Source organism: Archocentrus centrarchus, chromosome 16 (assembly GCF_007364275.1).
Source record: "Archocentrus centrarchus isolate MPI-CPG fArcCen1 chromosome 16, fArcCen1, whole genome shotgun sequence".
NCBI classification, from domain to species: domain Eukaryota; kingdom Metazoa; phylum Chordata; class Actinopteri; order Cichliformes; family Cichlidae; genus Archocentrus; species Archocentrus centrarchus.
The window spans coordinates 9,566,878-9,582,296 of record NC_044361.1 but is presented as its reverse complement, the minus strand read 5'-3'; the positions used below and the strand labels follow the sequence as shown (position 1 = coordinate 9,582,296).

The 15,419-nt window shown below is 41.1% G+C and overlaps 1 protein-coding gene across 3 annotated transcripts in view; it reads left to right on the top strand.

The window, feature by feature from the left end:
- Positions 1-15,419, top strand: part of vps13b (vacuolar protein sorting 13 homolog B) — a 313,875-nt gene that overhangs the window by 125,971 nt on the left and 172,485 nt on the right. For all 3 annotated transcript variants that reach the window (XR_004021152.1, XM_030749245.1, XM_030749244.1), the window contains exons 21-22: positions 1,061-1,193; positions 12,699-12,832. Coding sequence is in view for 2 of the 3 variants with exons in the window: in XM_030749245.1 (XP_030605105.1) it covers positions 1,061-1,193; positions 12,699-12,832 (267 nt within the window). In the remaining variant the exon portion in view is untranslated. The remainder of the gene's footprint in view (positions 1-1,060; positions 1,194-12,698; positions 12,833-15,419) is intronic.

Genomic DNA, 15,419 nt, shown 5'->3' with positions numbered 1-15,419 from the left:
CCACACCATCTCCAGCTCTCCATGTGTGTGGTAGAAAGAGTTAGCTTCTATTATGTCATGCCCAAGGAATGAGCAATGGTCATTGGGTACTTTACCTGCTTTTAGTATAGACATATTTTCCATGAAGTGTACATACTAAGGGATGCAAAATTTTATATCAAGTTTGATTTTCTGTCACACATGAAACAAAAAAGCAGTTATATTGGCTCTTCTCTTCAGTATTTGTTCAATTTATGCTCTTTAAACTAGTATCACATTTTTTAAACACTCATTTGTGTTTGTTTTTTTCAGAATTGTTTTGGAAAGTACACACAATTTTCATTTCAAGCACCACTTTGGGCAATGGACCTATAGTATTTTCTTCACCAAGTTTCAAGAAGCTAGAAGAGATTTGGCAGTGTACTTCAGTCAGTAGCTTCAAATGCTAATGTAATTTAGGGGGGCATTTTTAATCTTAACCACAACCAGCATTTGGGTCCCAACCTAGTCACTGAAAAGCAACTGCATCAGTGTGTGTGTGTGTGTGTGTGTGTATATACGTATATGTGTGTGTATATGTGTGTTTACACAGGCTGCAGTACGTGTTTGGCCTGAGGCCTTGTGCAGCTGCATCATAGCCGAGTGGTATTGCTGGCTGATGCTAATGGGGTTTCCTTCTTTCAGAACAACCTTCCACTCCTCTGTCTTTCAGCCATCTGACTTGACAGCTGTGTGTGTGTGTGTGTGTGTGTGTGTGTGTGTGTGTGTGTGTGGCCTGCATGGGAGACTGCTCAAAAAAAGCAGGGAGCTGTCACTGGTCCTTGTTGGTCTTGGAGTCCGGTGTTGTGTTCCACTGCATTTTTCTTTTTCTCTCTTTCTCTCTGCGTCCCTGTCTTTCGTTGCATTATGTATTGTGTCTCCTGATTAACAGAGATATTGAAAGTTAGCTAAATCTCAAGGTAATTCCTCTCTTCAAGAACTGAACAAAAACATACTTTACATTCCCAAAGACATTTCTTGTTACAGTAACAGTTTTCCTGTTCATGGCCTTATAGGTGCTCATGATTTAATGTCCTTGCAGAATCCTGGTCCAGTTCCTTTGGCCAAGAGGAGAGAGGATGAGGTTTCAGTAGGGAGCACACCGCTGGTCAAACAGTCCTCTAATCAGGCCTCAGACTACGCCAGCAGCCCAGTGAAAACCAAGACGGTGACAGGTACGTTTACCAATTCCAGTCTGTGCTTTTGATATAATTAAAGATTGCACTTTTAGTCATGCACATTGTCATGGTCACGGAACCAAGTCATTCATTTGACATCAATCTAGGGGCGACCAGAGTGATGTTGGCCACCAGGCATGCAAAGAAATGTGGGCTTACCTAGCCGGCTCAGGTCTGGCTAGATAAACGACCCTCACTGTGAACTCATGAATGTCCAACTTGCACTCTCGCAGTCTCACTCTGGATGTTTGGGCCAGCTCACGCAGTTAATTGGTCCTGAGTTGTGGTTCCTCACCACGCTGACAGTTCAATATTTAGTTGACAAGACGTAACACAAAAGTAGTCTTTCAAACAAACGCAAAGGGGAAAGCGTTGCCCTGTGGTGCTTGAACACCTTCCACCAGTCAATCACTTGTCCCAGCATCTCCCACCCACCTCCTGTTACTTCCTTAAGGCCAGTTTATTACACCTGTAGCCTGTTTAGTCCCACGCCCTGTAACAGCAGCATAATAATAGTAGCAACCTTGTTTCTATGGACAGAATCTGTCCTGCTATGTTGTTACATAACATGCTACAATGTGCTGACACCTGGGTGAACTCGTTTCTCAGGACACCACATTTCCAGACGTGTCATCCTCTGTTTTTCTCTTCTGGTAGTACTACTGTGGCTCTTCATGCCCAGAAGAGATGAGTGGCTTGGCTCTGTGTAGCGTCCCTCTATGCCAGTTTTCCACTTTCTTGGACCCCCTTTTCTGAACAAACAGATTTGCTGCACGTACATAAATCCACAGAATACATGGATTTGTCAGTACACATAAATTAATCCCTTAAGTCTATATATATATATATATAAATTCAGCAAATTTATACTCAACATACTTGTGCATGCAACACATAGAAACTCCAACACAAGTGGTATTTCTGTGGTTTTTCCTTCTATTGTTTCTAAAATCCATAAAGCTGTTGTTCTAAGTAGGTATTTCTAGATGGGCTAAACAGAAAAGACTGCAGATGTTTTCAAGAAAATTACTACTTGTTTTAGTGTCACTGCACAGCACACTGCAAAGTACACCGACAGTATCAGATGTCATATTATTGCTGGTGGTATTAGGACAGGTCACGGGGATTGGTACAGGGTACAAATGCAGTGCGGGATGCATTGGTATTTTTTATCAGTGTGAGGGATTCATTGAGCTGACCTCAGGGATACTGTGTAGTGATTACAAAACAATAGTAAAATAAAAATCCAACCACACACACATACTGTACATGTGTATTTTTAGACTCCTACCTGGGAGGGGCTGTCACTGTTTAGGAGCTGTTCGTGACACAACACAGAGCCTTACTAACTGCAGCACTGGTTTTCATGAAAAACAAATAAATACACACACACACACACACACACACACACACACACACACACACACACACACGAACACAATCACACAGGCTGGATTTACATAGCGTAATTAGTTCAAGTTAAAAAGATAAACAAATAAATATGATAAATTCTTCATAGTCTTTACTCTTTGACTCTCACGGTGTTAAGGCTCCAGATCCTTTAAACACTGTAACAGTTTAACATTCTGTGCCAAAGCATCACAGTGATGAGTCAGGGGAAACGAGCAACTCCATCTCCTTTTTTCTTTCTTTCTTTTCTTAAGTCCCTGGGAAATGTTTTCCCAACAGGAGTGATAAGTCCCTGTTTTGGTTGAAGTCATCCTTGTAGCTGTAAAAAGCTTTGCATAACATTGTATAACTTTCTCCCATGTCAAGTGTTTAGATAGAAAAACTGCTCCTTTGACATTTAAGAGTTTAAAAAACACCATTAAGGTTGTCTCCTAGCTTGTTTAAAAAGCCCACAGCTGAAAGGTCATGCCGCCGCTTCTTCCTGATTTCCCCTCTGGTCCTTGTTTCATGCAATTTAGATTAATGGCTTTTCCATAAAGCAGCATCTTTGCTTAATCACATCCCAAAAGTATATTGTCTCATTAGAGCATTGTCAGTAAATAATCAGCTTGGCTCCAACACTGCATGCAAAGCAGCATCAGGCTGTGGTTTCACTGACAAGAGTAAACTGGCTGTCGATGTGTTGTCTGTCTCTTTGAGGCGTCTTCTGTTTTTCTGTCTAACATTTTGTTTTTCTGTCTGTGACGTTGTTTCCTTTCTTAGCCAGCCTCGTTGTATTTGCAACATTCTGTCTACCATTGGTCTTTGAAAATAGTTGATAATAGGCTGGATTTTAGAATTGACTTGAGTCAAACATTGATACATTTACACATTATGTTTTGGCTGTTGTGAAATGTTAAGTGGATTGGAACTCTGGCCCTAAATTCTGCCTTTGGCTGTGTTTACTGTTAGACACACAACATTTGTATATGGCATCATATTGTTGGGCTCCATTAGCTATTCAAACATATACTGTGTCATGGTCTTTCTTATCCAAATATTTCTCCTGTGAAGTGAAAACAGTACATTAGTAACCAGGTGCTCATACTGCATTTTATTAAAATTCAGCCCTCAGTGCCCCTGCTCCAATTCTCCATGCTGTAGTGGAGCTTGTAAGCAAATGAATAGAATCTTCTCTGGAAATTGCTGTGGTGTTACAGGAGAAGATGTAATGAAAAGTTACAAATTGTTTCCGCAACCAATCAGAATAAGAAAACGGCTCAGGCATTTAGCCCTCGTGGTTTTAATCATGGTGAAATAATGCGCCTCCCTACGGTCATAATATCTTGATAGACCACAGCTCAGCACTGCAAAGAGGCTCAGAGCACAGCAGGTACTCTGCTGTTTTCATCCCACAACTCCAGTTCCACTTGAACCTGGTTACACAATAATGCCTTCTTCCTGCAGTTGAAAGTTTTGTTTCTCTGTATGGAAAACGATGACTGAATGTCACGGCCGTGTAAAGATAAATGTGAACTCCTGCCATCTTATTAGTTTATGGTGATACTCCATGCACTGAGATTCATAAGCTAAGACTGTGTTCTGCCTCTTTTCTCTTAATTATTCCTGTGATTCATTCAGGGTCTGATAAATGAACTGGTAATTTTCAGTATTCCTTGGCTGATGATTGTGAGGTAAATAATTGCTCCAGATACCTGATCTGTAAACTGATCTGTCTTGATATTTAGTCCTCCTTTTGGACTAATGAGTTTTTTTAATGCTAAAATCTTGTGGAAAATACTGTTTGTTGGGGACATTAGTTAAAGTCCGTCCAAAAATATTATTCACATATGTTAACCCTGTAACTGTACGCAGCTGAGCTAAATGATCCATGGTCCCAGGAATTATGTGTGTGAATTCTGTTAGTGTGTATTTTCCCTTGTAAAGCTTTCTTACCAGGGCTTCTTCCCAGTCAGAGCTATTGACAACTAACATGTTGTGGTTGGAGAGAATTAATAGCTTTACCATGCATGGAGAGCACTCAATAAGGCCTGGATATTTAAACAGGAGAAAATGATGGGTGCTCGCTCTGGTCTAGCTCTCATGTTTTTATTTTTTATTTTTTAAACAAACAAGCAAATAAAAAAAATAAAAAATTGGCCAGGCTCAGTCCTTCAGTTCAGTTAGTTTATCATGTTCGCGTGTGGTGTTTATACTAAGTAAACTGTCTTTTTTTTCCCCCATATCTGCATGATGCATTTTTATCTGTATAGCCATTTAGCCTCATTGAATGTTGCAATTCATTTTTTTTTTCAGAATGTATTTATAATTGCCATGTGTTTACCCCACGACATCCAATCCAGCTGTTTAGCTTGGATTGACTCAGTAAGCCATAATGATTTGCTGAAGGATAAAGCTGATGTGAATGTAGTTGAGAAATGACTATGTTGATTGATGGTGATTGATTGATCTTAATCTCATCAGTTACGACAGAGCAAGGTTTTCTGGCAAATAAATGCCCTGAGAGGCAGTGTTATAAGAAATGAATTGAAATGGTCCAACTCATTACTCTCTTTTTGCAGCAGGTAAGTTGAATGTTTTTGGAACAGGTACTGTACACAGACAGGCATTTTTTTCTTTCCATATTTTTGCGAATTTATCATTTGATATTTTCCTCAATAGTTCTAATGTGCTTGTGTCAACGTGATTCCAAATAAGTGTCTGACTCTATGACATGCTCGAATTTAGGAGTTTATTGCTGACATATATTTTCTCAGGGGACTCTCAGGTGCTTTGCAATCACTGCAGCAGACTTTTTATTTTTCAGACTTCAATCATTTGTTTAGGTACACAGAGGGAAAAGATGAGTGGGTTCGGAGTCAACATGTGTTCAACACCATCCGTTACAGGGATGCAAAGGGAACAAAAACACAAGACTGGCTCTGGTTCAACAGAGGCAGTCAGCCAACTGCATTGCCACTGGTGCTGCTGTTCAGTTAACCATTAAGAGAAGTTATGATAAGATAATTAATTAACCACAGGAGTGCAACTCTAATTTGTAGCACCTGAGCACTGTGTCTTATGCGTGCTGCTTTGAGATTAGATACAGCTTTAAGGTTTCCCTTGAGTCTTGAGTTCCAACTGCCTTGATCCTGCTGTTTTTCACCTTACTGACACACAATAAAAAAATATTCATGTTTCAGAACGTACCTTTAGAAGCTGCAAACTCAATGCAAAGAAGATTTTCTGTTTTGTGTTCAGGATTCATGCTGGGTTGCCTCTCTGAGACTCTATAAAGCTCACAGTGGTGTGTGCTAACCCTGCAATCAGGTGGTCCGTCTGCAAATATGTTAGCAGCTTGCATGTCAATAGCGTGGTAGATTGAAATATTGTCATAAAAAAAAAAAAACCCAGAAAGAAATATTATCATAGGATTAAATGACCCAGTTTGCTGGATATATGGAATATTGAGATAGAGCCTTGTTTTGTTCCGCCTGATAATATATTGGCAAGTGTAGTCTATTTCTGTGCCTATTGATTTTCATAGTTTTCCACTGGAGCTATTGATTTTCCCACAAAAATCATCTTAGGGAATTAAAAATAATAAATCATAATCCACTAAAAGAAAATCATTTTCAGAGTTTTTAGCAGTTCAAAGCCTCCTCAGAACAATTGTACTAGCTAGATGTCCCTGCTTCCAATTGGCCATTTGAATGGATGCCTGGCACTTTTATGATTTAAAGAGAGTGTTATGTTGTTTTGTTACCACACTGAGCCTAGCTACAGTTTCGTAATAATCAAGGGGGACTTTCCTGCTGGCTTTTGGAAGGTGCCTGTTAATGTGTAGGCAAATGTACAGAGACACACAGAACCAGTTCTCTGCAGATCATTTCACCCAAAAGCACTGAGGGCAAGGTGATATCATACTGGGACTGGTGCTGCCCAGCTTGAAACTCATAACCCATAACCACTCAGCTCTATTTGGCAACAAAATATTTCACCCGCTCTCTCTTCCTTTTCTGGTTTTGGTCACTGCTCATGTTAAATATACAGGGCACATGTTATAAGACACCACTGACTTTCACAACCTGTACAAGCTTAATTGGACTGAAGCCACTTCTGGTGGATGACGGAGACTTAGACTTTAAGTCTGTATCTTTGTAAAAGAAAATCAAGCCATCTCTCCTTCACTCCTAACTAGTTTAACTTTCCTAATGGCACTTTTTTACCGCTGTATGGTTGGTCAGCATTTCTGCTAAGTTTTTTAGGCTTTTTGTTACTGTTAAATTATATGGTCCAAAAAAATATTGTGGTGGATGGACTGCAGAGACTGAGGTTTTCAACCTTTTTAATGTAACCCTAGTCATTTAACTCCCATCACAGGTTTGTTTGAATGTTGCTTAGTAACATCATCACAGAAGTGTTAACAGTTGTTTTTGTGTGATTATCTGACAAGAAAGGCCGTGGAAGGATGATTTTTTTTTTAAAACAAGTCATTTCTCCCCAGTTTGGGGTTGATTTCTGTCTGCCCGCACAATTACACCACAAATTGGTTCACATAAAACTAGCCTCTAAGTATTTTCTTTATTTGTCCCTAATGAATGTTCTTGTTGGCAGCAACACTGCGTTTCTGATCATGAGCCTCCCAAGTCCCGAGCTTCTTATTGTTCTCTAACATCTACCAGAGTAATGATCTCACTGGCTTTTTTTTTTTTTTCTTCAATCCTAAAATTAGCTGCTGGCACTCTGAGAACATACTTTATTTGCTGAGAAACCTTTCCTATCTGGCTGTGCTTTCCAAAGGTTGGAATGAGAACTGTTGTCTTTGTTCCTGTCTGCTTGTGGTCTGGATGATGGGATTAAATATAATTTTCTTGTTTACTGGAAGGACCAAAAAGGACAAAAATGAGAGAGGTGGAAACATTTGCATACTGTTAATCTGCAAGGTAGGATGAATATCAGGTTATGGTCAGGGCTGTGCTGCTCACAAAAACATTCCAGCACTGATGGCTTTTCTGGGATCTCAACCGTAGAGCATCAACAAGAAAAGAGGTCCCAAGTTTTATATATATATATATATATATATATATATATATATATATATATACACAAAGATTCTATAAGAATGGCAGAGAACTGATGAGAAGACTTCAGGCTGAACTACACAGTTATATATAACTATAATCCAAGCCCAAGTAGCCTGATGGAAGTCAGGCAGGTTTTTATTGGCTGCTGTTTGCTTTTCAGAAGGGGATAATATTTTCATTGTGGAGTTATTTATATAGTTTAATTTTTCTCGTAAAGTCAATAATTTATCAAGGTAATGATGGTTGGAGTGGGGAAAGAAAACAAGAAGAAGGAGGAATAATGAGATAGAAACCCCCACCTCTCTTAGAAGAATGGTTGAAGTCTTTAGGGGACTCTACTTCCTACATTGGAACGTCTTTGGCCTCGACATACTGAGGAGCCCATACAGGCCTCTCCCCAGCTTTCATGACAGACAGAATGGTCTGTGGGGAATAGATGTGTCCTTATGTATCCCTTTTCTGCTTTCATGAATGATAAGGGTATTATGCACTGTGGATGTTGGCTGTGTGGCCTGAGGTTGAAGTGAGAGGAGCAGAGAGGGAAGTTGGGGTTGAGCTGTGTTTCATCAGATGTAGTGTGGATTAGTGTTGGGGCTAGAAGGGGTTTAGTGACAGAGGATAAGAGGGGAATAGGAGGAGATTGGACACTAAGTTCAGATGTTTTTTTACACAGGATGTTCCTGATGTCACGGAGAGAAGACGTGTTGTTGTAAATCTTTACGTTCTTTTGTTCTGCTCGGGTTGGCAAAAGTCTTCTCCTTTCTTTACCAAGTAATGTGTAAATTGGTTTGTGTTATTGTGTTATTATCACTTGTGCTGAAATTTGTTCTTCTCTTTCTGCTTTTCATGTTGCCAGAGGCATCAGAGTCTGAGTTTTTCTCCTGTTACAGGACTTCCTAAAGCAAATCTGGAAGAAAAGAGCAACCAGGCAGTTTGTAGTATTAGTGCAGTATGTGTAGAAATAAAAGGTTGAAATAATCTTTTCCTTTTTAAAAAAAAAAAACAAAACAAAAAAAAAACAACATACTATCCTCTTGCCACTGCTTACGCCCACATTCCTCCCCCGTTCAAGTCAGCCTGGCCACAGCGCCACTTTTTCAATAATGCTGTAACAAATAGAGTCATGTAAATATTTAAATAAACACTGACTTGCATCCAAAACAAATAGGAGGGCAGGTTTATTAAAGAGCCCCATTGCTGCCTCTGCATGCAGCTGTAACAGAATATACAACACTTCAACTCACTGTAAACCATTTGTAATAGGGAACATACCAGAAAGATAGCAGGCGGCATGGGGAAATGCCGAGATCCCGCAATGAGGCTGTTTTTATGGCTGAGTTACTCAACCACCCGGGAAAGAAGTGGATGCTTTGCGCCTTTGTTGTTATGAGGTCTGTTAAATCTGTAGTGGAAAGTTCACTGGCACTGATATGATGTTAGTGTTTCTGTGTGACTGTGGGTGTACCAGCGACTTTGTGTGTATTCATACATGCATTCAGTTGTGACTGTGAATCGCACATTTGAATGATGTGCGATTTACACTCACCACACCACACACCCTCACACATTTTACAGCTATGTTACACCGCCTTGGCAGTGTTGTGATGTGCATTGTGATGTGAGGCAACACCGATTTGTTTCTCGCCTTACTGTAATGGGGTTCTGGTCTTTTCATTTTCTCTGATCATTTGACACATGCTCAGGCTGTGGGCTTCAAAGACAAAGGCCTTCCACTTGCTGGGAGTTGTGATGGAGCTGTAAAAGAGGATGAATAATCTCCATCAGAACACTAGAATGTTTATAAGGAACTGGACTGGCAGCTCCACAAACCAGCTGAGAGAGAAAGACAGAGGGAGTGGTTGGAGAGAGAATGAAACAAAGGAGAGAAGGCAAGGGAAAGGGTGTATGGCCAGAGTATGGCCAATAACATATTAGCCTAATGGCCTAAGAGAGGGTGAAAATGAGGACATGGCTGAGATGGCACGAGGCAGGGGGAATAACCCCACTTTAAGGGGACTCTCAGGACTTGTTAGGCCTGGGCAGGTTTAAGAGGTTTGGGCTCTCCTGTCATGTTTCACCTTCATTTGAATTTAGACCTGCCTCTCTCTCTCTCTCTCTCTCTCTCTCTCTCTCTCTCTCCCTCTCTCTCCCGCTCTCTCTCTCTCTCTCCCTCTCCCTCCTCCTCCCTCCCTCCCTCCCTACAGAAATGGCAGGCGCCAAGTCACTATAACAAGATATGGCAGTTTCATTCCAAATAATGACCCTAGGATTAACAAACAGAGTCCTGGACTGGTTTTTAAAACCAAGCACAAGGCTTCAGCCATTGTTACTGCCTATGGTGCACTTCAGTACACTTTCTGATTGGGCTAACAGACTCACTCTGGGGAAGAACATTCACAATCTGGCCTACCCCCATATTCAAAAAAAGGCTTTCAAAAATTGATGATCAAAAATCCTCTCATTCATTGGTCTTTCTCAGGGCAAAGTTAGCTGCCAAAAAGGAATCATCTGAAGAAATGAGGGTCTTGTTGAGAACAATGACTCACAATAAAATTTTTGAGTACTGATTTAAGGTGAGAAGGGTCACAATGATGCCCATCTCTGCTTTTGTTCACACAATTTTGGAATCTGTAGTGATGTGTGTTTTTTCCCCATTTTGTAAACGCTAATTATGGAACTAATTACGCAAGTTTATGTTTTACAAAGCATTCATTCTCTCATAAGCTTGTGTAAAAGCACTCACACAGTTAGCTAGTCCACAGTTTCTTGTCATGCAAGGTCCACTCCACCCTCAAGTAACATTCTCTTATTTTTGTAAATTGGAAGGACATGGCACAACTGTGTGTGAGTTTCTGTTTTTGGAGCTCAGAAGGGTGGCCTGTATTTACTTTAACATTTCATCAGTGATGATTCGTGAGGGTGTGAACACTTTATGGGTTCAGTTTCAGTGCACATTTTTTATGTTTTGTCAGGAGTGTGTGTGTATGTGTATGTGTGTGTGGTATATGTTTGTATTTTCTTTTCTGATGTGGTAAAATGCTGTACAGTAGATGAGCAAGGATGTAACCAGGGCACTAACCAAAGTTGAGAGTTTATGGTGATAGCTTTCAATCATATACACTTAAATTAATACACACAAACTTCAAAGAATATTTGCCGCAGACACTGATTCATGCAAACATATACATGTGGACATAAACCACATATTTTGCAATTAAACATGCACACATATAAGTACATGCGCAGGGAATTCCCAGTTTTTGGGGTACTGTCTCCTTGGTCTTGACAGCTGGATGGCTCAGAGCACTAGCCATAGACCTCTGTCTATGTCTACATGGATCCCCTGCAAAGCTGAGTATGAGATAGCTCTCTAATGTCATGTAACAGGAAAACTCCAATGCATACACAGCCCATCACAACAAAACTCTATTGACAACCCAATGATATCACAGCAATTTATGCAGCACTCTGTTCATATTACTCAATGAAAGTCAGCCCATGAAACACAATCTGGCCTGTCAAAGTCAATTTTTGCCATCTTCCACTATGTGGGCATCTAGTAGGAGAACACTGGAAGTATAAAAAAGACAAAAAAGTGAGGGAGGTAGATTGGAAAATATAGGTTGCCAAATGTAAAAAAATGTGCAGTACAACACTGATTGTAGGCATCATGACAAATAGAGTCTATTTCATAGTCCCTAAGTGCCAGAGGCACCTGGATGCTGAGTGTGAGAAAGTACTATTCGAGAGACCAGACACAGTGGTCTTGGCCTTCAGTTCTGCTTTCTTCCACTTGCGCGCGCACACACACACACACACACACACACACACACACACACACACACACACACACACACACACACACACACACACGTGCACACAAAAACCTAACATACAGATACCTGTGGCCTTAGTCTCCCAGTGATATGCACATACACCTTGACCCACAAGTTTTGGGAAGATTGCCACAGCAATTGCAAACCAGGTTAACTAACCATCCTTTTTGTCATTTTCCCCAGCAACATGCGATCATTGCATTTGGTGATATTTTGGAGCGTGGTGTGTGAGGGCACAGTGTAAAACTGTGACATCACTGCTGTTTCATGAAAACTGTGGGATAGGGCTGCTGAGCAAGGCAGACCTTTAAATCATGGAATATGTCTTAATGTGTCTTTAGAGAGACCTCCACCTCTTTGTCTAACCTCTGACGCCCTAATGGCTTTAACATCCACAGACCTCAGGTTAACCTGCTAGAATGCCCGTACGCCTCTGTCTCATTCCTCCTCTTACTGTGTATTTCTCACACTCGGTTTCCAGTTGTCTGCCGTCTTCTTAAACAACAACTGGTTCTCGTACACAAAAGGTGTCCTTTGATTCATGTAGTTAGTGGAAAGGATAATTGAATATGTTTGTTACTGTGTGATTTTTTTGTGCTTGACTGTTGCCATGAGTGTCAGCACAGACAATCAGCCCTCGTCTGGACCACAGCAGGCACACCAGGACATGTCATGTCTAGAAGTGTGTGTGTGTATGTGTGTGTGTGTGTGTGTGTGTGTGTGTGTGTGTGTGTGTGTGTGTGTGTGTGTGTGTGCGCGCACGTGCGTGCATGCGTGCGCATTCTCTCAGTTTCATAGTTCCCTCTCCCGCTGTAGGAGACAAGAAACCTGACTGCCAACATTACATCATCTCAATGAAGTGTCAGTTAAACATCATATAACATGATACTTTACAGTAAATGAAAATAACAGTGAATTATGAAGAGAGTGAAATAAAGGATAAATACAGGGCAATTTTTCTCATGTTAATAAATAAAACCTAGTTTTTATTTAAGACTTTACAAGGTGCTGCATTACTTCTGTGGTAGGGGCTCCTTCAGCAGTCAGCTAAATGTTTCAACAAGTCTAATAACAGTGCTAAGTACATACTATTCTGAGAAATGGCAATCACAATGAGATTGATTGTTTAAGAAAAGTTCATTACAACCTCACCTTAGTCTTTCTTTTTTTTTTTTTTTTTCCTTTCTCAGAATCACGTCCACTCTCCATCCCAATGAGGGTGATGCCGGACACCACAGCTGTTGAGTCATGGACAACCTCAGAGGAACGAATGAAGGAGCTCATCGCCCATGCCTGGGATGCTGTTAAACGACTTACGCTACAGGTACTAAACTGGAACTAGAATATAAGTTATACATTTCTGCTCCACTGTGCTTGGATGAAAGTTCTTTGATCTTGCCCATTAATCTATGATTTGCAAGGTTTTACAGTTGCTTAGTGGCTCAGTGTTACGTTCAGTCCTCAGATTCCAAGTGTAAGGATCAAACATACATGTGTACCCTGATAAAAGGTTGGCACATAGTGTAGCTTCTGACTCTGATACCAGTAATCCCTTTCCCTGACCACCTACACTATATGGCCAAAAGTACAGTGGCTTTACAAATAAAAAACTGAAAAGTGCGGTGTTCAAAAGTATTCAGCCCCCCCTGAGTCAATACTTTGTGGAACCACCTCTTGCTGCAATTACAGCTGCAAGTCTTTTAGGGTATGTCTCCACCAGCTTTGCACATCTAGTGACTGAAATTTTTGCCCAGTCTTCTTTGCAAAACAGCTCAAGCTCAGTCAGATTAGATGGAGAGCGTTTGTGAACAGCAGTTTTCAGATCGTGCCACAAATCCTCGATTGGGTTTAGGTCTGGACTTTGACTGGGCCATTCTAACACATGAATAGGTTTGGTTTTAAACCATTCCATTGTAGCCCTGGCTTTATGTTTAGGGTCGTTGTCCTGCTGGAAGGTGAACCTCCGCCCCAGTCTCAAGTCTTTTGCAGACTCCAACAGGTTTTCTTCCAAGATTGCCCTGTATTTGGCTCCATCCATCTTCCCATCAACTCTGACCAACTTCCCTGTCCCTGCTGAAGAGAAGCAGCCCCAGAGCATGATGCTGCCACCAACATATTTGACAGTGGGAATGGTGTTCAGAGTGATGTGCAGTGTTAATTCTCCGCCACACATAGCGTTTTGCATTTTGGCCAAAAAGTTCAATTTTGGTCTCATCCGACCAAAGCACCTTGTTCCACATGTTTGCTGTGTCCCCAACATGGCTTCTGGCAAACTGCAAACGGGACTTTTTATGGTTTTCTTTTAACAATGGCTTTCTTCTTGCCACTCTTCCATAAAGACCACATTTGTGCAGTGCACGACTAATAGTTGTCCTGTGGACAGATTCCCCCACCTGAGCTGTGGATCTCTGCATTTCGTCCAGAGCCACCATGGGCCTCTTGGCTGCATCTCTGATCAGTGCTCTCCTTGTTCGGCCTGTAAGTTTAGGTGGATGGACTTGTCTTGGTAGGTTTACAGTTGTGCCATACTCTTTCCATTTCCGGATAATGGATTCAACAGCGCTCCGTGAGATGTTCAAAGCTTGGGAAATCTTTTTATAGCCTAAGCCTGCTTTAAACTTCTCCACAACCTTATTCCTGACCTGTCTGGTGTGTTCTTTGGACTTCATGATGCTGTTTACTCCCCAATATTCTCTTAACCAACCTCTGAGGCCGTCACAGAGCAGCTGTATTTGTACTGAGATTAGATTACACACAGGTGGACTCTTTTTAGGCATTAGCAGTCATCAGGCAACTTCTGAATGCAATTGGTTGCACTCAGAGAAAAGGGAGCTGAATACTTTTGCACACCAGTTTTTTTTTGTAAAAAAATGTTTTGAATCATGTATGATTTTCTTTCCACTTCACAATTGTATACCACTTTGTGTTGGTCTTTCACATTAAATTCCAGTGAAATATATTTATGTTTGTGGTTGTAATGTGACAAAATATGGAAAAGTTCAAGGGGTATGAATACTTTTGCAAGCCACTATATTTGCTCACCTGCCTTCACACACATATGAACTTGAGTGACATCCCATTCTTAATCCATAGGGTTTAATGTGATGTTGGCCCACCTTTTGCATCTATAACAGCTTTAACTCTTCTGGGAAGGCTTTCCACAAGGTTTAGGGAATTTTTGACCATTCTTACAGAAGTTCATTTGTGATGTTGGACGAGAAGGTCTGGCTCACAGTTTCTGCTCGAATTCATCCCAAAGGTGTTCTATCAGGTTGAGGTCAGGACTCTGTGCAGGCCAGTCAAGTTCTTCTACACCAAACTCGCTCATCCATGTCTTTATGGACCTGCTGTCATGTTAAAACAGGAAGGGGCCATCCCCAATCTGTTCCCACAAAGTTGGGAGCATGAAATTGTCCAAAATGTCTTGGTATGCTGAAGCATTAAGATTTTGTTTCACTGGAACTAAGGGGCTGAGCCCAACTCCTGAAAAACAACCCCTGCTCTAGAGACAGTGATGGCGTGCTTTACACCACTGCATCTGACACATTGCGTTGTGTTTGGTGATGTAAGTCTTGGATGCAGCTGCTTGGCCATGGAAGCCCATTCCATGAAGCTCTCTACACACTGTTCTTAAGCTAGTCTGAAGGCCACATGAAGTTTGGAGGTCTGTAGCGATTGACTCTGCAGAAAATTGGCGACCTCTGCGCACTATGCACCTCAGCTGACCCTGTTCTGTGATTTTACATGGCCTACCACTTTGTGGCTGAGTTGCTGTCATTCCCAATTGCTTCCACTTTGTTATAATACCACTAACAGATGATTATGGAATATTTAGTAGAGAGGAAATTTCATGACAGAACTTGTTGCACAGGTGACAATCTGTCATGGTAACACCCTCCTGAGAGCGACCC